This window comes from Sapajus apella, unplaced genomic scaffold (assembly GCF_009761245.1).
Source record: "Sapajus apella isolate SASKATOON/1434 unplaced genomic scaffold, GSC_monkey_1.0 scaffold36, whole genome shotgun sequence".
Lineage (NCBI taxonomy): Eukaryota > Metazoa > Chordata > Mammalia > Primates > Cebidae > Sapajus > Sapajus apella.
The window spans coordinates 33,704,258-33,730,626 of NW_022436976.1; the positions used below are offsets into that span (position 1 = coordinate 33,704,258).

Genomic DNA, 26,369 nt, shown 5'->3' on the forward strand with positions numbered 1-26,369 from the left:
GCCATTGTACTCCAGCCTGGGCAACAAGAGCAAAACTCTGCCTCAAAAAAAAAAAAAAAAAAAAGAAAGAAAGAAATTGCAGAACCCTCACTGTAGATGAAGAACTACTGTAATAGTAAGAAAGGCCAAGTGGAAGCCCCTGAAACTGCTCCCTAATAATGGCTAATATAATAAATCAAAAACCTGTGACATTTTAGTGAAATGACCGAGTTTAGAGCCTCCCTCAAAACTTTGAAGAATGCAAGAATGGGCCAGGTGCGGTGACTCACACCTGTAATTCTCGCACTTTGGGAGGCTGAGGTGGGCAGATTGCCTGAACTCAGGAGTTTGAGACCAGCCTGGGCAACACAGTGAAACCCCATCTCTACTAAAAAATACAAAAAATTGACCAGGACGGCAGCATGTGCCTGTAATCCCAGCTATTTGGGAGGCTGAGTCAGGAGAATGGCCTGAACCCAGGAGGTAGAAGTTGCAGTGAGTCAAGATCACGCCAGCCTGGGAAACAGGGCAAGACTCCATCTCCAGAAAAACAAAAAACAAAAACAAAAAAGAATGATGATCCCTGTGATATTTCCATTTAACAGATTTAATAATTTTATTTTTTTCCTTAATTTTTCTTTTCTTTTTCTTCTTCTTCTCTTTTTTTTTTTTTTTTTTTTTTTTGAGACAGAGTCTAACTCTGTCTCCCAGGCTGGAGTGCAGTGGCATGATCTCAGCTCACTGCAACCTCCGTCTCCCAGGTTCAAGCGATTCTCCTGCCACCTCCTGAGTAGCTGGGATTACAGGCATGTACCACCACGCCCAGCTAATTTTTGTATTTTTAGTAGAGATGAGGTTTCACCATGTTGGCCAGGCTGATCTTGAACTCCTGACCTCAGGTGATCTGCCTACCTTGGCCTCCCAAAGTGCTGGGATTACAGGTGTGAGCCACTGCACCTGGCCTTTTTTCCTTAATTTTCTTAACCTCTGCCTCCTGGGTTCAAGTGATTCTTGTGCCTCAGCTTCCAGAGTAGCTGGGATTACAGGCGCACACCACCACACCTGGCTAATTTCTGTATTTTTAGTAGAGACGGGGTTTCACCATGTTGACCAGACTGGTCTCCAACTCCTGCCATCAAATAATCTGCCCACCTCGGCCTCCCAAAGTGCTGGGATTACAGGCATGAGCCATCACACTCGGCTTCAAATGTCCTTGCTCTAAGATCATTTGGTGGCAAGGAACAGTCTCTCAAGCTGGCTTAAACGCAGTGAGGGTGACAGAGGGAGATTTTTTTTTTTTTTTTGAGACGGAGTTTCACTCTTGTTACCCAGGCTGGGGTGGCAATGGTGCGATCTCAGCTCACCGCAACCTCCGTCTCCTGGGTTCAGGCAATTCTCCTGCCTCAGCCTCCTGAGTAGCTGGGATTACAGGCATGCGCCACCATGCTCAGCTAATTTTTTGTATTTTTAATAGAGATGGAGTTTCACCATATTGACCAGGATGGTCTCGATCTCTTGACCTCATGATTCACCCGCCTCGGCCTCCCAAAGTGCTGGGATTACAGGCATGAGCCACCGCACCCGGCTGGGAGATGTTTTTAAGAACACAAAAATCTCACTGACAAGTTAGCAACCTAGGGACAGAACAAGGACAGCTAGCCATCATGAGGACAGAATGTGTGAAATTATTTTCTGAGGCTGTTCTCTCTCTAGGGTCGTCTATTATTTCGGCTTCATTCTTACAGCTTCCACTGCTTATATCTGGCTCAACATGAGTGTTCTAGCTCCATCCTACAGGATCATTTAGTTCAAGGGTCCATTAGCATCTGATTGAGTCTTAGTACAAAATCCTTAGAAATAAATGGATTAGTTCTTGGGTCAGTGTTTTGCACTCGGTCTGATCATCTATTACTGGTGTGGGGTTACGCTCTGTAAACACGGCTATCTAGGCTTCTTGAGAAGGATATGTGGATGCAAAGTGATTCTAGAATCGTTGTTGGGCTAAATACACTGTGATAACAACCTTGGCCTAGCAAACATAAAGATGGGATGAGCATCCTTTTCTTCTGTGACACTTAGAGTCTGGGTAGCACTGACCTGGTCCTTGGTATGACCTTTTATTTTTTGATTGTATGCTCTTTTCTAACAACTGTAATACCGTGGAGGTAGGGATTATTTTCTCTGCTCAGAGCACCAACTCAAGGTTTCTCAAGACTGTGGGCCTGAGAATGACTTATTGCTGAGGTAAACTGCATTCATAATGTTTTTGATGGGCTATACTTACCTACAGTTGGCTGATCTTTTCTACATGGTGTTCCCAGAGGCATGTGACAGGTTTTTTTCTTTTTGTTACAGTAAAATATACATGAAGTTGACTCAGCACAGTGGCTCCTGCCTGTAATGCCAACACTTTGGGTGGCCAAGGCAGGCAGATTGCTTGAGCCCATGAGTTCAAGACCAACCTGGGCAACATGGCAAAACCCTGTATCTACCAAAAAAAAAAGTACAAAAATTAGCTATGCATGGTGGTACACACCTGTAGTCCTAGCTACTTGGAAAGCTGTGGCAGGAGGATCACTTGAGCTCAGGAGGCAGAGGCTGCAGCAAGCCAAGATCAAACCACTGTACTCCAGCCTCGGTGACAGAGCAAGACCCTGTCTAAAAAACAAAAACAAAACACACACACACACACACACACACACACACACACACACACAAATTATATATATAGTTTATCATTTTAACCAATTTTGAGTGTACAATTTAGTAGCATTAAATACATTCATATTGTGCAAACATCATGACTATCCATCTCCAGAACTTTTTCATCCATTCCAAACTCAAACTCTGTACTCATTAAACAATAACTCTCCATTCTGCACTCCCTTTCTAACCCCTAATAATTCTTTCTGTCTCTATAAATTTAATCATTCTAAGGCAGGGGTCCCCAACCCCCAGGCCATGACCCTTACTGATCCGTGGCCTGTGAGGAACCAGGCTGCACAGCAGGAGGTGAACAGAGGGTGAGTGAGCAAAGCTTCATCTGTATTTACAGCTTCTCCCCATTGCTCGCATTACTGCCTGAGCTCTGCCTCCTGTCAGATCAGTAGCACCATTAGATTCTCACAGAAGCATGGACCATATTGTGAACTGCACATGTGAGGGATCTAGGTTGTGTGTTCCTTATGAGAATCTAATGCCTGATAATCTGTCACTGTTTCATATCACCCCCAGAAGGGACAGTTTACTTGCAGGAAAACAACCTCAGGGCTCCTGATTCTACATTATGGTGGTTGTATAATTATTTCATTATATATTGCAATGTAATAATGACAAAGTGCACAATAAGTGTAATGCACTTGAACCATCCCCCAGCATGCCCCCACTGGTCTGTGGAAAAACTGTCTCCCATGAAACCAGTTCCTGGTGCCAAAAAAGTTGGGGACCACTATTCTAAGGTACCTCATACAAGTGGAATCATATAACCTTTGTTCTTTTATGTCTCATTTATTTCACTTAGCATAATGTTTTCAAGCTTCATCCATGTTGTAGGATGTGTCAAAATTTCCTTCCTTTTAAAGGCTGAAAAATATTCTGTTGCATGTACATACCATATTTTGTTTATCCATCCATTCATCCATGAATGGGCACTTGAGTTGCTGTTGTAAATAATGCTGCTATGAACATTGGTATACAAGTGTGTTTGAGTCCCTGCTGCTTTCTTTTTTCTTTTTTTTACAGCAAGTCTTTTTTTTTTTTTTCTTTTACTCGTTTTTTTGGAGACGGAGTTTTGCTCGTTACCCAGGCTGGAGTGCAATGGCGTGATCTTAGCTCACTGCAACCTCCACCTCCTGGGTTCAAGCAATTCTCCTGCCTCAGCCTCCCGAGTAGCTGGGACTACAGACATGCACCACCATGCCCAGCTAATTTTTGTATTTTTAGTAGAGATGGGGTTTCACCATGTTGACCAGGATGGTCTCGATCTCTTGACCTTGTGATCCACCCGCCTCAGCCTCCCAAAGTGCTGGGCTTATAGGCGTGAGCCACCGCACCCAGCCAAGTCTTTTCATTTTTATTATTCAAAAAAGTTTCATTTTTTATTTAGCTTTCTGACTCTGTGCTTGTGCCTTCAACACTTTCACAACAATTTTCTGCCCCTCGATAAGGAAGCATGCTTGATCCTGTCACGAACATATTTAGCACACATGGAACCACCATAGGCCCTGCTGACCTGTTTCTTTGTTTTGGACAATCTCATAAGAACTTTAGGTCTTACAGCACGAACCCCTTGAAGCCTGCCTGGGCACATGCCACATGCTGATTTTGGTGCTTTCCCAACCTTCTTGGTATAAAGGTAAACAATTCTATTACCAGGGGTCCGGGACAGCCTAGTTTTGTTAGAGGTTGTATTGCAGGAAAGCCTACATCAGTATGTAAAACACTGGACCATTTTGAGTGCCCATATGCCATCTCAAAAGACTGCTCCTGAGAGCTCTACGCTTCCTCAGCTCCTTGGATGGCAGCCAATTGTGGGCGAGTCCCTGCTTTCAATTCCTTTGGATATATACCTAGAGAGAATTGTTGGATCATATGGTAATTCTATATTTAATTTTTTTTTTTTTAATGGAGACAGGGTTTCACCATGTTGGTCGGGCTGCTCTTGAACTCTTGACTTCAGGTGATCTGTCCGCCTCGGCCTCCCAAAGTGCTGGAATTACAGGCGTGAGCCACCGCACCTGGCCTATATTTAATTTTTTGAGGACCCTCCACACTGTCTTCCAAAGTGGTTGTACCATTTTACATTCCCACCAGCAATGTACAAGGGTCCCAATTTCTCTACATCCTGACACTTATTTTTCATAATAACCTTTCTTATAAGTGTGAAGTGCTAGCTCATTGTGGTTTTCATTTGCATTTTCCTAATGATTAGTGATGCTGAGTATCTTTTCATGTGCCTGCTGGCTATCTGTATATCTTTGGAGAAATGTCTATTTAAGTCCTTTGCCAACCTGTTTTTTTTAACTTATTTTTGGAGACAGGGTTTACACTGTTGCCTAGGCTGGAGTACAGTGGTCTGATCATGGCTCACTGCAACCTTTGCCTCCTGGGATCAAGCAATCCTCCCATCTCAACCTCCCAAGTAGCTAGGACCACAGGTATGTACCACCACACCTAGCTAATTTTTAATTTTTTTGTAGGGATGAGGTTTCATTATATTGCCCAGGCTGGTCTCAAACTCCTCAGCTCAAGTGATCCTCCTACCTCAGCCTCCCAAAGTGCTGGGATTATAGGCATGAGCCACAATGTCCTGCCTTTGTGAACACTTTTTAATTGGGCTTTTATATTGAGTCATAGATGTTCTTTTTTTTTTTTTGAGACAGAGTTTTGCTCTTGTTGCTCAGCCAGGAGTGCAATGGTGCAATCTCAGCTCATTGCAACCTCTGCCTCCTGGGTTCAAGTGATTCTCCTGCCTCAGCCTCCCAAGTAGCTGGGACTACAGGCATGTGCCACCATGCCCAGCTAATTTTGTATTTTTAGTAGAGGTGGGGTTTCTCCATGTTTGTCAGGCTGGCCTTGAACTCCCCACTTCAGGTGATCTGCCTGCCTCAGCCTTCCAAAGTGCTGGGATTATAGGCTTGAGCCACCATGCCTGGCCTAGACATTCTTTATGTATTCTGAATATTAATTCCTCATCAGATACTTGATTTGCAAATATTTTCTCCCTTCCTATGGGTTGCTTTTCTAATTTGTTTTTAGAGAGAGGGTGTTACTCTGCCACCCAGGCTGGAGTGCAGTGATCACAGATCATCGTAGCCTCAAATTCCTTGGATTAAGAGATCTCCCCACCTCAGCCTTTGGAATAGCTGGGACCACAGGTACATATCACCATGTCTGCCTTTCTTTTTGTTTTACTTTTTTGTAGAGACAGGGTCTCACTATGTTGCCCAGGTTGGTCTCCAACTCTTGGCTTCCTGCCTCAGCTTTCCAAAGTGCTGGGGTGATTACAAGTATGAACCACTATGCCCAGCTGCTTTTCTCTTTCTAGTGTCCTTTGTACATTTTGAAGTAATACAATTTATCTACTTTTTCTTTCATTGCCTGTGCCTTTTGGTGTCATATTGAAGCAATCATTGCCAAACTTAGTTTCATGAAACTTCTCTAAGTTTTTTGTTTTTGTTTTGAGATGGAGTTTCACTGTTGTTGCCCAGGATGGAGTCTAATGGCATGACCTTGGCTCATTGTAACCTCCATCTCCCAGGTTCAAGAGATTCTCCTACCTCACCCTCCCAAGTAGCTGGGATTGCAGGCGTGCATCACCACGCCTGGGTAATTTTTTTGTATTTTCAGTAGAGACGGGGTTTCACCATGTTGGCCAGGCTGGTGTCGAACTCCAGACTTCAGGTGATCCGCCCACCTCGGCCTCCCAAAGTGCTGGGATTACAGGCGTGAGCCACTGCATCCAGGTTTTTTTTGTTTGAGACGGAGGTCTCACTCTGTGGCCCAGACTTGAGTGTAGAGGCACAATCACAGCTCACTGCAGCCTTGACCTCCCCAGGCTTAGGCGATCCTCCCACTTAAGCCTCCTGAGTAGCTGGGACTCTGAGACTACAGGCAGGCACCACCATGCTCAGCTAACTTTATTTTTTGTAAAGATGAGGTTTTGCCATGTTGCCCAGGATAGTCTTGAACTCCTCAGCTCAAGGGATCTTCCTTCCTCAGCCTCCCCAAGTACACAGATTACAAGCATGAGCCACCTTCCCCGGCCCTCTTTTAAGTTTTATATCTTAGATTTTGGTCTTTGATCATTTTGAGCTTCATTTTTTTCAGACGGAGGATTGTTCTGTTTCCCAGGCTGGAGTGCAGTGGTGCAATCTTGGCTCACTGCAACTTCTGACTCCTGGGTTCAAGCGATTCTCCTGCATCAGCCTCTGAAGTAGGTGGGATTACAGGTGCCTACCACCACGCCTGGCCAATTTTTGTATTTTTAGTAGAGACAGGGTTTCACCATGTTGGCCAGGCTGGTCTCCAACTCGTGATCTCAAGTGATCCGCCCGCATCAGCCTCCTTCCAAAGTGCTGGGATTATAGGTATGAGCCACCGCACCCAGCCTCATTTCAAGTTAACTTTTGTATATGGTGTAAAGTATCTGTCATTCTTTTGCATGTGCATACCCAGTTTTCCCAGTCCCATTTGTTGAAGACTGTTTTCCACGGAATGGTCTTGGCACCCTTCTTGAAAATCATTTGGCCCTACATGCGAGGGCTCATTTCTGGCCTCTATTTTTTTCCATTGGTCTATGTGTGTCTTTATGCCCAGTACCACATTGTTTTGATTGCTGTAGCTTTCAAGTAAATAAGCTTTCAAATCAGGAAGTGTAAGTCCTCCAACTTTGTTGTTCTTTTTCAAGTCTTTTGGCTATTTTGGGTCTCAAGATTCCATATGAATTCCTGGATGGGTTTTTCTATTTCTTCAAGAAACACCATTGGGATTTTGACAGGGATTGCATTGACTTTGCAGATCACCTTGAGTAGTGTTGACAGCCTAAGTCTTCCAATGTATGAACACAAGATGTCTAATTATTTGTCTTAATTTCTTTCAGTGATGTTTTGTAGTTTTCAGTGTACATATTGTCGCCGTACATCACTGGTTAAGTTTATTTCTAAGTATTTTATTCATATTGATGTTATTGTAAATGGAATTGTTTCCTTATTTCCTTTATGGATTATTCCTTGTAAGTGTATAGAAATGCAATTGAGGCTGGATGCGGTGGCTCACACTTACAATCCCAGCACTTTGGGAGGCGTAGGTGGGTGGATCATGAGGTCAAGAGATCAAGACCAGCCTGGCCAACATGGCAAAACCATGTTCCTACTGAAAATACAAAAAAGTTAGCCAGGTGTGGTGGCACATGCCTGTAATCCCAGTTTCTCAGGAGGCTAAGGCAGGAGAATTGCTTGAACCCGGGAGGCAGAGGTTGCAGTGAGCTGAGATTGCATCACTGCACTCCAGCCTGGGCCACAGAGTGAGGCTCCATCTCAGGAAAAAAAAAAAAAAAAAAAAAATGCAATTGATTTTTGTGTGTTGATTTTGCATCCTGCAAACTTGGCTGAATTCAATTATTAGCTTTTTAAAATTTTCTTTTTGAGACAGAGTTTTGTTCTTGTTGCCCAGCCTGGAGTGCAATGATGCGATCTCAACTCACTGCAACCTCCGCCTCCTGGGTTCAAGCGATTCTCCTGCCTCAGTCTCCTGAATAGCTGGGATTATAGGCACCCACCACCATGGCTGGCTAATTTTTGTACTTTTAGTAGAGACGGGGTTTCACCATGTTGGCCAGGCTGGTCTCAAGCTCCTAACCACAGATGATCCATCCACCTTGGCCTCCCAAAGTTCTGGGATTACAGGAGTGAGCCACTGTGCCCGTCTATTAGTTTTTTTTTTTTTTGATACAGAGCCTCATGATTACCCAGTGCAGTGGTGTGATCTCAGCTCACTGCAACCTCTGTACCCCAGGTTCAAGTGATTCTCATGCCTCAGCCTCCCAAGTAGCTGGGACTGCAGGTATCCACCACATCTGGCTAATTTTTTGTATTTTTGGTAGAAATGAGGTCTCACCATGTTGGCCTGAAACTTCTGACCTGAAGTGATCTGCCTGCCTCTGCCTCCCAAGTGCTGGGATTACAGGTATGAGCCACCACGCCCAGCCTCCATTATTAGTTCTAACAGTTTTTCTGTTGAATAGTTTGATTTTAAACACAGAAAAAGTATGGCTGCAAGGTAAATTCACTACCTTGTTCAAGTTTATATATATATATTTTTTGAGATGGAGTCTCACTCTGTTGCCCAGGCTGGAGTGCAGTGGCACGATCTTGGCTTACTGCAACCCCTACCTCCCGGGTTCAAGTTTGAGACTCCATCTCAAAATAAAAAGGTGACAAAATTTTAAGAAACACCAGTGTCAGCTGAGCACAGTGGCTCACGCCTGTAATCCCAGCACTTTGAGAGGCCAAGGTGGGTGGATCACCTAAGGTTGGCAGTTCGAGACCAGCCTGACAAACATGGAGAAACCCTATCTCTACTAAACATACAAAATTAACCGGGTGTGGTGGCACATGCCTGTAATCTCAGCTGCTCGGGAGGCTGAGGCAGGAGAATCGCTTGAACCCAGGAGGCAGAGGTTGTGATGAGCCAAAATGGTGCCATTGCATTCCATCCTGGACAAGAAGAGCGAAACTCTGTCTCAAGAACAAAACAAAACAAAACCAAAACACCAGTGTCAAAGAGATCAACATACACAACCCAAGAATTTTTGCCCAAATGCTATGAAACATCCGGAAGTGTGCAAAATATTTCATTATTAACTTTATAAAAGTCAACTCCTGAATTCATGCAAAAATTACAAACACTACTTATTTAAAAAAGAAAATCCTAACTTAGATCCTGAACAATCCTATGACAGGTTTGACTTTCAGGTTAATACTGAGTGATATTAATTGGTGAGAATATCTGACTGGAGAGACTTTGTAAACATAATTTTCACTTCGATAAATATTTGTCGAGTGGTATGGGGTGATGAGTTTAGACTCTGGGATTTGATAGCTTTTGATTAGAATCTGGGTTTCCTCACCAATTAGTTGTTTGGCCTTTTGGCAACTTCCCTAAACTATTTTTTTGTTCTTCTCTAAGATAGGGATTATAGACCCGGCACAGTGGCTCATGCCTTTAATCCCAGCACTTTGGGATGCTGAGGTGGGCATATCACTTTGAGGTCAGGAGTTCAAGACCAGCCTGGCCAACATGGTGAAACCCCATCTCTACTAAAAATACAAACATTAGCTGGGTGTGGTGGTGGGTGCCTGTAACCCCAGCTACTTGGGAGGCTGAGGCAAGAGAATGGCTTGAACCCGGGAGGCGGAGGTTGCAGTGAGCTGAGATTGTGCCACTGTACTCCAGCCTGGGTGACAGAGACTCCATCTCAAAAACAAAAAAAAAAAACCCAAAAGATAAGGATTATAATATCTGCCCCACCAGATTGAGAATTAAGTAACTCTGTATTCAATAGTAAGTAGTCAAAAAACATTAGATATGATGATGTTGAATAGACTACACATCAGGCACTATGAGAAAGAAAAAGAAAATCAAATAATCTTAATACTCTACTATGGCAAAAGAATAGTAGGTTGGAAGTAAATGTAAGGACGTGTTCAGATATAAAATTTAGGTAGCTGGCTCCTGTGTAGTGGGCTGGAGAGAATGAATCATAAACAAAACTATTAAGAAAGCTGTAATAATCTAGGCAAACTCTATGTTTTGCAATACAGGCTGAACTGGAGTGTTGTTCTACACAGGTTGAAATGCAGTGTAGAATTGGAGCCTTTCTGTGCCTAGAACCATGAGCTTTAGAAAATTTCCTAAGCCATAGCTTAGGAGATAATACAATCATCTTTCACCTTCACCTTAACCATTTAGGTGATTCTAAGAAATCATTTGACTCTTATAGGTACCATTTTACAGATAGAACTGAGGCTCAGAGAGCAAGACCATCATTTCATTATTAATGGGGGGCACTATTAACATTGTAGTCTATGAAAATGGCACCTTCTGGAACACAACAAAAATAAGTGATGGCTCCCGAAGTTGTGCACTGCAGCAGTCCTGTCAGAAAGGTTACAACATAATGGTACACAGCAGAATTGATCTCTATCTAAAAACTTGTGCTTTTCCCACTATACCATACCATCTCTTACCATGGTATCTTATTTATGGGTATGTAGCATACCTAGGGTTAAACACTGAATTAAAACAAGAAACCAACACATCTCAGATATGGGTTTTTCGTAAGAACTTCATAGGCTTATTAGAATGAATTTAGTGGAATCCTGTAAGCACCAGCTACTTAACAAATTAAGGTGCTTGATATATTCTTAAACCATTACTTAATAGGAAAAATAAGAGTAAAATTGATAGAAGAGCCCAGCCATTTACTTTAGACTTGCCCAAAACAGATGAGAAGCTTTACAAAAAAACCTCAAAGGACTAACAAAAATTAAGATCATACATCAATTTTTCTGTAGACATTTCTTTTTTTTTTTTAAAGACAGGGTTTCACCATGTTGGTCAGGCTGGTCATGAATTCCCAACCTCAGGTGATCTGTCCGCCTTAGCCTCCAAAGTGCTTGGATTACAGGTGTGAGCCACCATGCCCGGCCCAAGAAAAAATTTTACTTAAAAAAAAAAAAATTTAAAAATCTTTATTTTAAAGATGGGGTTTCACCATGTTGGTCAGGCTGGTCTTGAACTCCCAACCTCAGGTGATCCGCCCGCCTCGGCCTCCCAGAGTGCTGAGATTACAGGCGTGAGCCACCGCTTCCGGCCGACATTTCTTGAATCATCCCAAAACATTGTCAATTTCCCCCACAAAATGCTTTTATCATTGTTATCTTAGAAGCACATATTTAACAACTAGTTCTTTAAATATATATATATATATATATATATTTAATTCATATTTATGCCAAGAACACTACAATTAACAAAAGTTTCAACCAAACTCTTTTTTTTTTTGAGATGGAGTTTCACTCTTGTTACCCAGGCTGGAGTGCAATGGCGCGATCTCGGCTCACCGCAACCTCCGCCTCCTGGGTTTAGGCAATTCTCCTGCCTCAACTTCCTGAGTAGCTGGGATTACAGGAACGCGCCACCATGCCCAGCTAATGTTTTGTATTTTTAGTAGAGACGGGGTTGCACCACGTTGACCAGGATGGTCTCGATCTCTTGACCTCGTGATCCACCCGCCTTGGCCTCCCAAAGTGCTGGGATTACAGGCTTGAGCCACCGCGCCCGGCTCACCCAAACTCTCTTACCCTGTCTACCCACACTGGAGGGAGGAACATGTCTTTGTGGAGAGGATTTCTTTGAGACTCTATGCTTTGTTCAGGAAAGGGGAAGATACAAAAATATAGAACAAAAAAGAGTATTGGCTCATTATATGCAAAAGAGGCCAGCCACTAAGAATTGTTATCAATAAGATAAAAGGGAATACTGGCCAGAGATCCTTTAGATAAGTAGCTAAAATGTGGTCAAAAGCAGAAAAGGAAGATGCAAATACACAAACATTTTATGGGTATTAATAAAGACATCTCTGAACAAATAAAATCCCTTCCTTGAAAATTTTCAAATGAGATTCACAGAACTGCAGAAGCAGAAGAAACTTCTGACTTAGAAACATCTCATTTGGGCTGGGTGCTGTGGCTAGTGCCTGTAATCCTAGCACTTTGGGAGGCTGAGGTGGATGGATCACCTGAGGTTAGGAGTTCAAGACCAGCCTGGCCAATATGGTGAAGCCCCGCCCCAACTAAAAATATAAAAATTAGCTGGGTGTGGTGGCGGGTGCCTGTAGTCCCAGCTACTCTGGAGACTGAGACAGGAGAAGTGCTTGAACCTGGGAGGCAGAGGTTGCAGTGAGCTGAGACTGCAACATTGCACTCCAGTCTGGACAACAAGAGTGAAACTCTCTCAGAAACAACAACAAAAACAAACAAAACATCTCATTTGACTGATGATAAATTTCAGAGTAGTTAGATGACCTGTCCAGGATTGCATAATTAATGCCAGAATCTTGATTCGGATACAAGTCTCCTAGCTTCCAAGTGTGTGTTTTCGTTCATGTGCCGTACCACCCATTATTTATCTGTCCCTAACCACTTGAAGCAGTCTCCCTAACTCTCTCTGCCTCTACAAGGTGTCCCCTTTGGGACAATTAGAGAAATAATTCCGGACTATGTAGACCATGTAGAGCTACTGATCCAACAATGGATGAGACATTATTTCAAACAATTACTGCACTAATATTCATTTACAGGTGGAGAGTAGAGGAATTATATAAAAGGAAATTCTGTACACAACAAGAGAAGCACAAGAGGAAATATTCTCCTCTTTTGTATCTGTTATTTTATTACTGTTATTTTATTCTGTTAAGTCCATATATTGTATAAAACATAACAGGAAAAATGAACAAATGTATAAAATAAATTGAGGTGTTTGGATGAAAAAAATACAAGAGCTTTGCCTTCATGTCTATAGATCTCTTAATATATTGTTGGTCTTGCACGTTAGATATCAAAGATATCTAGCTTGACACAAAAGTTGGTAGCTGCAAGGTGAAGCTGTATTAGTGTGATGATGGGCCAGGAAATGATGTATTTTCTAAATTTTATCCTTAAATATTGGTTATAACAAATGCTGGTATAGCAAAACACAAGCTTTTATTAGACAGCAAAGGGAAACTTGAGTGAATGAATGCAACTTACCTCCAAGTCCTCTTAAAGGAGGTAAAAAAAAAAAAATAAATACCGTGTTTTACCAGTGCTCCCCCCAAAGCATTATTCTAAGCATGCAGGAGGGTATAGTAAGCAGCTACAATAAGATCCAACCCAGAGGTAGGTTCAAGGCCAAGAGTAGGAGAGTGGCTGAGGAAATCCTCCTCGGGCCAGTACCATTTCATAGAATGCCCATTTGTGCTGGGGGATGAGTCTATGGCCTATTTTCTTCTCATTCAAAAGGACATTCCCAATTTTGACCTTGCTGAAAAAGAGGCATTGTTGTAGCTGCTATTAAGAACAGCTAGTATATAGGATAAGGCTGGGATAAAATTATTTAGCAAGCACATGCTAGCTATTCTAGTTTGAAATCTACCAAACTGTAGGCCGGGTGCGGTGGCTGACACCTGTAATCCCAGCACTTTGGGAGGCCGAGGCAGGTGGATTACCTGAGGTCAGGAGTTCAAGAACAGCCTGACCAACATGGAGAAACACTAAAAATACAAAAATTAGCCAGGTGTGGTGGCACATGCCTGTAATCACAGCTACTCAGGAGGCTGAGGCAGGAGAATTGCTTGAACCCAGGAGGTGAAGGTTGCAGTGAACTGAGATTGCGCCATTGCACTCCAGCCTGGGCAACAAGAAAAAAGAAAAGAAAAGAAATCTACCAAACTGTAAAATCAGGGAGAAATAAAATGTTAAAGATGAAGCTGTTGTTCCTCAAGATGAGGGAACAAAATTTTACAAAAGGAGCGATTAGGCATTTGCTTAACTCTATATGGAGAACATCCTTCTCAAGCTAGTTGGAAGATGAGGAAGAATATTACCAAAGGCTGAACAGGCCATTTGGAGACCAAAAGGAGAGGGAAAAAAGGCATTCAGGAAGCAAGCTAGTAAAAGAAGTTATTCTAGGCCTGACTAGGTAAGTGAATCTAAGGCAACCATACCAAAGATATGTCACCCATTACTTCAGCATGAAGCCAGTGGCAAAATACCTCAAGACATTTTAATCCCAGAGAAGTGTATGAAAAATATGATAGTTAACCAAGCAAATTAAAATCAAACCACTAATGGTAAAAATCTCTTCAGATCTGAAATCCAAGATACTCATTTTCCATTAATTCTGTGTCTTATGGGAGAAAAAGAAAAGTAACAAATGTAAAGATTTTTTTTATTTCTGCTGGGGAGGGAGTAGGATAAATAGTACTGTTTTCCAATTTGCTCTCCACTGTGTACACACATACCCACACACATACATAAACATACATACACCAAAAATACCCCAAACAAACAAACAAAAAAAACAGGAATCAAAAACCAAAACACCCTCAAACTGCACCAATACTTCATATTTTGACCAAAAAAAAAATATCCTGGGAGGAAGTGCAAAATGCAAAATCAAATGACCAAAAATTGCTGAACAAACAGCATTATTAATATACAAAATATTTATATTACTGAACTAGTAACTAGTAACAGGTGATGTTCTCCGTGTCTGTGAAACTTTGGAACAACATAGCTGATTTGTTAAATCTAGTCCATGCCAGCTTCCAAAGACCAAAATTTTAGTTAGCTTCATTCTTTGATGCCTCATCAAAATTTTCTACAAGATCTGAAAAAGAAAAAAACATATGAATCAAAGAATACAAAAAAGGAAAAAGGTAAATGGAACTCCTAACTTCTAACCCCAATAAAAATAAAATTAGTACAACTAGAATCAGCCTGAAAACATAAGGAGGCAGAAATGAACTGGTGGCATTTTACTAATGATGATCTAATTATCTGCTTAGAACAGTAATCCTAAGGAAATGTTCATCTTTTTTTTTGTCTATGCAAACTGCTGAGGTGAATAGCATTTTCATATGTCAATTATATTTCACACAGAAATGTTATAACAATAGCTATGCAAATTTATAATCACAGTGATTTCAATTTAATAAATCCAGGCAGCAGAGTTTTGTGTGACAATTTCTGATTTTAAGTTCTAAGGTGGGGGCTTTCATTCTTTTTCATTAGATCCTATCCATTTTATTGTGAATCAATTTAAATTCATGAGCTTACAATCAACACAAACCTAAAAGTCATCTATGCAGTGACTAAAAGGAGATAAACAGGATGCTTAAATCTTAAGTCTAAGGAAATGCCACTTACCTGGAACATCATCATCCTCCTCATCAATGTCTTCTGGTTTTGGTGCTTTACTGTCTAAGACTACAAAAAGTTTATTTTAATATTAGTCATTGAGAATAAAGATCTTAAAGAACACTTACAATGTTTATCCCTTTTTTCCTGTATAAATCACACACAGTTGCTCAGAAAAAGCTAAATATTGTCCATCTAAAATGCCATTCATATTTTTTTGCTTGAGTAACACTAGAAATCAAACTTTAATTTAGATATACACTGATACAGCTGGCAATTTTAATGTGTGGCGAACACAAAATTTATTTTATTTATTTATTTAAGTTTTTGAGACAGGGTCTCACTCTGTTGCCCAGGCTGGAGTGTAGTGGTGCGATCTCGGCTCATTCTAGCCTCCGCTCCCTGGTTCAAGCAATTCTCCTGCCTCAGCCTCCCAAGTAGCTGAGACTATAGGTGTGCACCACCACACCCAGCTAATTTTTGTATTTTTAGTAGAGATGGGGTTTCACCATGTCGGCCAGGCTGGTTTCAAACTCCTGACCTCAAGTGATCTTCCTGCCTCAGCCTCCTGAGTGTTTAATACTACAGGCGTGCGCCACCACACCTGGCTAATTTTTGTATTTTTAGTACAGACAGTCTCACCATGTTGTCCAGGCTGGTCTTGAGCTCCTGGCCTCAAGCAATCCTCCATTCTCAGCATCACAGAGTGCTGAGATTGCAGGAGTGACCCACTGCGACCAGCCACACAACAGTATTTTCTGATTGTCATTAATTAGCAGTGAGTATCAAATTAACTATTTAAAATTATGGGCCAGGCATGGTGGCTCATGCCTGAAATCCTAGCACTTTGGGAGGCCAGGAAAGGTGGATCACTTGAGGCCAGGAGTTCAAGACCAGCCTGGCCAACATGGCGAAACTCTGTCTCTATGAAAAATACAAAAATTAACTGGGTGCGGTGGTGTGCACCTGTAGTCCCTGCTACTTGTGAGGCTGAGGCACAAAAATTGCTTGAACCCAGGAGGTGGAGGTTGCAGCGAGCTGAGATCGCACCACTGCACTTCAGCCTATAAGATAGAGTGAGACTCTGTCTCAAAAATAAGTAAAATAAAATAAAATTATGGCCTACAGATCCTGGCACTATCCTTTTGGGTAATTACCTCTCAACTTACTATATTACTACCAAAATGTTTTTGAATATTCTATGTGTCACACTACATAATCATTGAAGATACAAACTCAAAATTTTATGAAGCACAGAAATAACTTTATAGAAAGTAAATAATTACATACAGGCAAATCCAATTTAAGATGGGACATCTTTTAAATGATTAGGTTCTTGAAGTAAGGTGGGGAGAGAAAGATTTACTAAATTGAAATACCTACCTTGCCGTGGGAACTGTTCAGCTAACTTCCTAAGGCTTGTTAAGCTGTCAGCACCAAGCTGACTTAATATTCCAGGAAGCATTTCTGTGATTGGTTTCGCTTCTGCATGACCAGTAATTGCAAAGGTGTTAGCAGAAAGGGAAGCTTGGACTTTGGGATTGTTGAAATGAATAACTGTCCCATCATCTTTAATCATATTCACCTGTATGATCACAGAAGAAAAATATACTTCACATGATAGTTACTACTAAAACAATATAGTTTTAAAAAGCAATTCAGCCAATTATGCTTTTTATTTGGTAATTATATAACCTCAAGGTAGTAATTGGCAAAGCAGTGGACATTCATGGAAAAAGATCATAGTAATAAAGTAAAATGATGGTACAAATTACTAGGATGGTCAAGAAATATTCATTTCATTACAGAATCTAGATTTTAAATTCAAAGACTTCCAAGAGAAAGCAGCACATGCCCACGTTTTTTTAAAAAAATGGAAGTATCAGACACAAACCAGCTTCTTAATGAAATTACTGATTATCTTACTCAATTTATACTGTCAAACAAAATCAGTATAATTTCCACTTGGTAAGGTAGCATCTTACTTAGGGGACTGGTTATTAAGGGGAAATAGTACATGGTATAAATAACCACTGAAAATCCATAAAGAACACTCAGAAATTTAACCAGGTGTTTCATTCCTTCAAGCACTTAGTAAATTTATAAAAATTTCAACTTGTTCTCATCATGTCATTCTTTGTAGGAGATTTTATTAGTTCCTTTAATTCTTAAGGTTAGCTCCTTAACAATCTTTAATAACCCCTGTAGGCCAGGTGTGGTGGCTCACCCCTGTAATCCCAGCACTTTGGGAGGCCAAGGCAGGTGGATCACGAGGTCAGGAGTTCAAGACCAGACTGGCCAACATGGTAAAACCCTGTCTCTATAAAAAATTTTAAAAAATAAAAAAATAAAAAATAACGTCTGTAAAGGTCAAAAAAAAACTCTCCCACCCACTTGCCTAGTGACCTGAATATGCTTTATCAACAACTAGGAAACCTTTAAAAATCATCCTCACATTCTTTCTATAACTTTCACCAGTATGAATTGTTTCAGATGTGATTTCATCCACTGTCCAGGACTTACTGAAATGGAAAGTTTAACATGTGCTATTTAGATTGTTATTTTTTTTCTCTCACTCATGTACTTTTTTTTTGTAGAGTTGAATTTGCATAAGCTAAATGTGTAAATAATGTGATTCCACTATGTAGCTGATTCCCTGGGTAAGTTATCTTGGGGGTAACATGCTTACTATATAAAAAGGTTTGGAAGAGTTAACTCTTGGCTACTTTAGAAGCATTTCATGATCCATCCAAAATCTGCCCTGTCACAATCAAGCAGAGATGCTGAGTGTTCTCCATGGTCAGTGGGAAGTGGGCTTTTCTTCCTCAGAGGTGATCACCACTACTGACAGCACCAGAAAGGAAGGGGAAGAAAGGGGCTTCTAAATTTCAGGCAAGACCTAGAACACAGAGAAAATAAAGACAAATCCCTGGAAAACTGTAACTAAGCCCCACAAATAATTTCCCCATGTTTTTCTGACAAAAATCACTATATAAACTCTATGCCCTTCCCTCTCTCACTATTATAGTTAGGGTTCTATCAATTATATAACATACAAAAAGCATTCAACCAGCTGTTCTTTTTTTTTGGTCTAAGCACTGTGAGTTAACTTATATTAACTTTAGAAAAGATAAATTATATAGTTTTGAAGATAATTACAGTTTTGGTAGAAAAGTTAAATGTTAAAAGTGGGTGAAACCTGAGCTTGAGAAGGATGACAGTGGATGTGAAATGGGATGTTGCTCTGGATTTAGCCTAGAATCACATAATTTTAGAATGGGAAAATAATAAATATAAGATACGGTAGGATTGTATTTTCCAAATCAAGACCAAATCACATGGTTTAAAAAATGATTTCATACTGGGTGCAGTGGCTCACACTTGTAATCCTAGCACTTTGGGAGGCCAAGGCAGGGGCAGATCATGAGTTTGAAATCAGCCTTGCCAAGAGGGTGAAACCCCGTCACTACTAAAAATACAAAAATTACCCAGGCCTGGTGGCGAGTCCCTGTAATCCCAGCTACTTGGAGGCTGAGGCAGGAGTGGTTTGAATCCAGGAGTTGGAGGTTACAGTGAGCCATGATCATGCCACTGCACTTCAGCCTGGCAACAGAGCAAGACTCTGTCTCAAAAAAACAACCAACCAACAACAAAAAAAATGGCTGGGCACGTTGGCTCATGCCTGTAATCCCAATACTTTGAGGGGCAGATCGCCTAAGGTTGGGAGTTTGAGACCCGCCTGGCCAGCATGATGAAACCCTGTCTTTAGTAAAAATGAAAAAAATTAGCTAGGTGTGGTGGCAGGTGCCTGTCATCCCAGCTATTCAGGAGGCTGAGGCAGGAGAATCGCTTGAACTCAGGAGGCGGAGGTTGCAGTGAGCCAAGATTGTACCATTGTACTTTAGCCTGGGCAAAAAAAAAAAAAAAAAAAAAAAAAAAAAAAAAAAAAAAGTGGGGGGGATTTCTAAAATACCTCAAAGGTGCAGAGAGTCATAAATATTGGAATGTGAGACATTTTTTATTTACAGACATTAAAGTCACAAGAAATTTGAAATCAATATTGTTCAAAAAATTCAGGCTATGCATTTGTTGAACTTAGAAGTTTTCCAGTTCAAATCCCTTACGTTAAAGAAATAAACACTGAAGACAAAGCTCTTGGTTAGTAACATACTCAAGGACAAATAGCCTGTTAAGTGCAAACTGAGGACTTTAACCTGGGTTTCCCAACTTGTTCTTTAGTTTCCTTCCTACTAAATCATTGTCATACGTAAAACACTTATTTGCCTATAAAAATTCAATTTGGCTGGGCACGGTGGCTCATGCCTGTAATCCCAGCACTTTGGGAGGCCAAGGTGGGTGGATCACGAGGTCAGAAGTTTGAGACCAGCCTAACCAACATGGTGAAATCCCATCTCTCCAAAAATACAAAAATTAGCTGGGTGTGGTGGCACACACGTGTAGTGCCAGCTACTCGGTAGGCTGAGGCAGAACTGCTTGAACCCGGGAGGCAGAGGTTGCTGTGAGCCGAGATTGCACCATTGCATTCCAGCCTGGGCAATGAAGCAAGACTCCATCTCAAAAAAAAAAAAAAAAAAAAAAAAAAAATTCAATTCCATGGCCTCACGAGAGCTTGCCACAGGAATTATTTATCTCAGGATATAGGCCAACTCAAGAACACAAAAGAAAAACAGTACAGTTATATAGATAAGATGTATCTTATTGGCTACAAAGTAAGAGGCTAACATGGAGCCAAAATCGACAAACACATGGAGTTTTTCATTCTGTTCAAGTTTTTCTTCTATAGGCTAAATGTTGTTATATTTTACACCCTGATATAGGTCTTTATAGTTTGAAATATGCTTGAGTTTAGTCTGAGAAACAAGATGAATTCCATCTCAGATTGTGAAACATAAATTTATTCATGGCTGTTTTAAATGGAGTGCTCTAAAACATGCAGCTTCAGGAACAGAAAGGTCTAGAAAGGGATGGAGAGTTTTATTAATTTTAGAATACAGAGAAGGAAATACTAAAAAGTAAAACATCTAGAATATTTTATTTCTTTTTTTGAGACACAGTCTCGCTCCATTGCCCAGGCTGGAGTGCAGTGGCGCTATCTCAGTTCACTGCAACCTCCTCCACCTGGATTCAAGCCATTCTCCTGCCTCAGCCTCCCAAGTAGCTGGGATTACAGGTGTGCGCCACCATGCCTGGCTAATTCAGAATATTTTATTTCTATCTAACGTTCCTTCTTTCTGAGAAAATAACGTGGTCATATAAGGCTTCTGGACACAAGCTATTAGAAACTATGAAATGATGAACTGTTTGGCTGAACAACATCAGTTAGACACCTCCCTGCCATTTTGGGCAAAGGAAGGGATGAGGAACTTGTTAAAGTCAAAAAGCAAATTATATGCATTTCATATCGAGACTTCTTTCTTTCAGTGATTTTATACTGTGTGGTTAAGCAAGCCATATATGTACAATATAAGAACAAGGAGCAGCCAAGTAAAAAGGACTATTAAACTAGCAACTATACCAGCACTGAGATCTCTTTTTCAACCAGACATCCCCTTTATGTCAAAATTTGTTTTTTTCTACTTGAGGATAACTGAATGTAAAGGATGCTACTTGAGCTACAGAGAAAGAGGCACTTTGAGACCCCAGCCCAAACCACAGAATGCCCTTGCTCTCATTTTTTGCTCTAATAATACTGATGTGTCTAGCAGTTAGCAGTAAACTTTGTCCTCTCATGCCTAGTGTATTTACATACGCTGTTTTAACTGTTTAGAAGAACTATTTCCTACTTCTCCATCTTGCACATTCCCATTTATCCAAGACTCCGGTCAGATGCTTCTTTCTCTGTGAAAACTTAAGGTGATTTATGCACTTACTGCTATTATATAGAATTGTCCTGTATAATTGCATTTGTAAATCTTTGACCTTACTAGAAGGTGAATTTCTTGAGATCAGAAACCATTGCCTTATTAGACATTGTATTTCCCCCAATATCTAGCACACAATAATCACTCAAATCTGCTGAATGAACGGATACCTCCTACACAATTCATTCTAAAATCATGGTCGGGCATGGTGGCTCACGTATGTAATCCCAGCACTTAGGGAAACTGAGGCAGGAGGATCACCTGAGCCCAGGAGTTCAAGATGCCTGGACAACACAGTGAGAACCCCATCACTACCCACCCCCCCACGCCAAAAAAATAGCAAGCCAGGTGTGATGGTACACGCCTGTAGTCCTAGCTACTCAGGAGGCTGAGGTGGGAGGATCTCTTGAGCCTGGGAAATAGAGACTGTGATAACACATCACTGCCTTCCAACCTGGGTGACAGAGTGAGACCCTGTCTCAAAAAAGGAAAAAAAAAGATGTTGTCAGACTGCAGCTCCCCAAATGTTAGATGATGGGTCACATTAAGGATTAAATGTAGCATAGGCAGTGCCTCCAATGAAGATGCCCAGAACCTCCTGGGCTGTACCTTTAGCCTGACTTTTCCCATAGTTTTGACCTTTCAGAATTAGCCCAACCTACCCTCCAGATTTAGGGGCATTTTAAGTCACTCTTGGCAACTGCGGGGTAGCACTTTTATGCGCTATCAAACACCCTAACAGCCCCTACCTTTGTTGGCCTCTGCATAGGGTATGTATGTTAGTTATAGTAGTCTCCTACCTGGTAAATTTGATGCTCACTTTGTTCCTACACAGCAGTGAATTTTTGTGGCTAGAGGTGGCTCACAAAGTTATATTTGACTCCACAGCTCTCGCTAATAACTCCCTTCTCAGTTCATGGAGGCTTGAATTCTTCTTTGTGATTTTTTTTGTATCCAACTGAGAATGATAAGTGAGAATTAGCAGTTGTCTCTTTTTCTCTTTTTGAGACGGAGTCTCGCTCTGTCACCCAGGTTGGAGTGCAGTGGTGCAATCTCAGTTCACTGCAACCTCCACTTCCCAGGTTCAAGTGATTCTGCTCATCCTCCAAAGTAGCTGGGATCACAGGCATGTGACATCACGCTCAGCTAATTTTTCTATTTTTAGTAGAGTTGTGGTTTTGCCATGTTGGCCAGACTAATCTCAAACTACTGACCTCAGATGATCCTCCTGCCTTAGCCTCCCATAGTGCTGGGATTATAGGCGGGAGCCACCGCGCCCGGCCAGCAGTTGTCTTAAAATGAAGTTTCATTGCTATTCTTTCCTATATGTAATGGCAGTTAAATATTTACCAGGAAATTCATCTTTTACTGACTTCTTCCTATATTTTTTAAGACAGGGTCTCATTCTGTCTCCCAGGCTAGAGTGCAGCGACTTAATAATAGCTCACTGCAGGGCTGGGCGTGATAGCTCACATGTGTAATCCCAGCACTTTGGGAGGCTGAGGCGGGTGGATCACCTGAAGTCAGGAGTTCAAGACAAGCATGGCCAACATGGTGAAACCCTGTCTGTACTAAAAATATAAAATTAGCCGTGTGTGGTAGCACATGCCTGTAATCCCAGCTACTCGGGAGGCTGAGGCAGGAGAACTGCTTGAACCTGGAAGGCAGAAGTTGCAGTGAGCAGAGTTTGTGCCATTGCACTCTAGCCTGGACAATAAGAGCGAAACTCTGTCTCAAAAAATAAAATAAAATAAATAATAGCTCACTGCAGCCTCAAACTCCTGGGCTCAAGGAATCCTTCTACCTCAGCCTCCTAAGTAGCTGGGACTACACATATGTGCCACCATGCCTGGCTACTTTTTTGTTTTCTTTAGAGACAGGTTCTCAGGATTTTGCCCACACTGGTCTTGAACTCCTGGCCTTAACTGATCCTCCTGCCTTGGCCTCCCGAAGTGCTGAGATTACAAGCACAAGCCACCACACCCAGCCTCTTTTATAACTTAATATGGTGAAATAACAAACAGATTTCTTAAGAGTAAGGCACATAAGTGTCTGGGGTGTTGTAAAGCTGAAGAATGTGAGACTTCGGGGATTACGGGCTTTGCACAAACTCTTATAAGTCAGTATCCTTCACATTCAATTCTAGCTCAGCACCTGCTTATTTCTAATGGTTATTATTAAGCTAAAGCTTACAACTATCATTAGTCTATAACATGCTGGGATTACTTTCTCTTTGTATCTGCTGACAAGTCTGACAAGACAGGAATTCATTCTCCCTCTCTCTTTTTTAAGACAGAGTCTCACTCTGTTGCCCAAACTAGAGTGCAGTGGTGTGTTCTCGGCTCACTGCAACTTCTGCCTCCTGGATTCAAGCGATTCTCCTGCCTCAGCCTCCCGAGTAGCTGGGATTACAGGCACATGCCTTCAGAGCAGGCTAATATTTTATATTTTTAGTAGAGATGGGGTCTCACCATGTTGGCCAGGCTGGTCTCAAACTCCTGACCTCAAGTGATCCGCCCACCTTGGGCTCCAAAAGTGCTGGGATTACAGGTGTAAACTACTATGCCCAGCCAGGAATTCTCTTTATGCTGTAGCTAGTGTGAACTCTATATTCTTTCTGAAAAGCAAGTTGACAATATGCATGAAGAGTTCTAAAAATGTTCATTGCTCTTTCTGCCAGTAACTACACTTTCAAGAATCTACTGAGGCTGGGCGCTGTGGCTCATGCCTGTAATCCCTGCACTTTGGGAGGCCAAGGCGGGTAGACCACCTGAGGTCAGAAGCTCGAGACCAGCCTGGCCAACATGATGAAACGCTATCTCTACTAAAAATACAAAAAATTAGCTTGGTGTGGTGGCACGTGACTATAATCCCAGCCACTCAGGAGGCTGAAGTGGGAGAATTGCTTAAACCTGGGAGGCGGAGGGAAGCTGCAGTGTGAGCTGAGAATGCACCACTGTACTCCAGCCTGAGCAACAAAAGCAAAACTCCATCTCAAAAAAAAAAAAAAAAAAAAAAAAAGAATCTATTGAAGGAAATCAGAGGCATGATAGATAGATAGATAGATAGACAGATACATTTTTTGAGACATAATCTTACTCTGTCACCCAGGCTGCGTGTTCAAACATGCTACCATGACAGGCTAATTTTTGTATTTTTTTGTAGAGACAAGTTTTCATCATATTGGCCAGATTGGTCTGGGACTACTGACCCCGTGATCCGCCTGCCTCGGCTTCCCAAAATGCTGGGATTACAGGTGTGAGCCACTGTGCCCAGCCCAGAGAGATATATTTACGTATAGAAAAATTCAACACGATTCTTTTGTTATCAAAACATTATAATGAATAAATAATAAAGAAGTGTTAAATTATGGTACAGTATATCCATATACTAGAATGTATGTAGATACCTACACATGATTAAAAGGAGTTTAATGACATAAAACAATTTTTATAATATGCTATTTCAAAAAATGATAATTGGATGGGTGTGGTGGTGGCTCATGCCTATAATCCTAGCACTTTGAGAGGCAGAGGTGGGAGGACTGCTTGAGGCCAAGAGTTCAAGACCAGCCTGGGCAATGTAGGGAGACCTCATTTCTACAAATAATTTTAAAAAGTAGCCAGGCATGGTGATGGAGTCACTCAACCTGGGTGACGGAGTACGACCCTGTTTCAAAATAAAAACTGAAAAATTAAAAAAATAAAAATGATTCTTTTAAAACAAAAAGAAGCCAGGTGCAGTGGCTCACGCCTTTAATCTCAGCATTTTTGGAAGCTGAGGCGAGACCAAGCCTGGCCAACATGGTGAAACCTCGTCTCTACCAAAAATACAAAAATTAGCTAAGTGTGGTGGCACGCACCTGTAATCCCAGCTACTACTTGTGAGGGTGAGACATGAGAATCGCTAGAACCCAGGAAGCGGTGGTTGCAGTGAGCCAAGATTGTGACACTGCACTCCAGCCTGGGCATAGGGTGTGACTCTTTCTCAAAAAACAAAACAAACAAAACAAGGTCTTGCTCTGTCACCCAGCCTGGAAGTGCAGTGGTGAGATCATAGCTCACTGCAGACTAGCACTCCTAGACTCAAAGGATCCTCCCACCCCAGCCCTCCTGAGTAGCTGGACCATAGGCTGCACCATCATGTCCAGTCAATTAATTTTTTTTTTTTTTTGAGACAGTGTCTCACTTTGTTGCCCAGGCTGGAGTGTTGTGGCATAATCTCAGCTCACTGCAACCTTGGCCTTCAGGGTTCAAGCAATTCTCTGCTTCAGCCTCCTGAGTAGCTGGGATTACAGGCGCCTGCCACTATGCCTGGCTAATTTTTGTATTTTTAGTAGAGATGGGGTTTCACCATCTTGGCCAGGCTGGTCTCGAACTCCTGACCTCATGATCTACCTGCCTCTACCTCTCAAAGTGCTAGGATTACAGGTGTGAGCCTCTGCGTGTGCACGTGTGCATGCATGCGCGCGCGCGCACACACACACACACAGACACAAAGTACACATAAAGATGGGAAAGATTAAATACAAGGGAAAGATTAAATACAAGACTAATAGTAGTTTTCTCTGGGTGGTAAGATTATGTTTGATTTTTCCCTACATTCCTGATTTTCTAAAATGGCAATATCTATGTTATCTATATAGATATACATTTTTTTGAGATGGAGTTTCACTCTTGTTGCTCAGGCTGGAATGCAATGGCATGATCTCGGCTCACTGCAACCTCCACATCCTGGGTTCAAGTGATTCTTTTACCTCAGCCTCCTGAGTAGCTGGGATTACAGGTGCACGCCACCATGCCTGGCTGATTTTTGTATTTTTTTTTTTTGAGACGGAGTCTTGCCCTGTCGCCAAGCTGGAGTACAGTGGCACAATCTCGGTTCACTGCAACCTCTGCCTCCTGGATTCAAGCGATTCTCCTGCCTCAGTCTGCTGAGTATCTGGGACTACAGGTGCGCACCACCACACCCAGCTAATTTTTGTATTTGTATTTTTTTAATTTTAATTTTTATTTATTTATTTATTTATTTTAGACGGAGTTTCGCT

The 26,369-nt window shown here is 41.6% G+C and overlaps 1 protein-coding gene and 1 pseudogene across 1 annotated transcript in view; both read right to left on the bottom strand.

Moving 5' to 3' along the window:
- Nucleotides 1–4,032: 4,032 nt before the first annotated feature.
- LOC116564049 lies at nucleotides 4,033–4,429 on the bottom strand (annotated as a pseudogene).
- Nucleotides 4,430–14,452: 10,023 nt separating this feature from the next.
- BTF3L4 (basic transcription factor 3 like 4) overlaps nucleotides 14,453–26,369 on the bottom strand; it is a 29,918-nt gene continuing 18,001 nt past the window's right edge. Inside the window, exons 4-6 of the mRNA XM_032297024.1 lie at nucleotides 16,824–17,025; nucleotides 15,450–15,509; nucleotides 14,453–14,910 (exon numbers count right to left, since the gene is read on the bottom strand). Of these exons, the coding sequence (XP_032152915.1) occupies nucleotides 14,864–14,910; nucleotides 15,450–15,509; nucleotides 16,824–17,025 (309 nt within the window). The 3' untranslated portion in view covers nucleotides 14,453–14,863. The remainder of the gene's footprint in view (nucleotides 14,911–15,449; nucleotides 15,510–16,823; nucleotides 17,026–26,369) is intronic.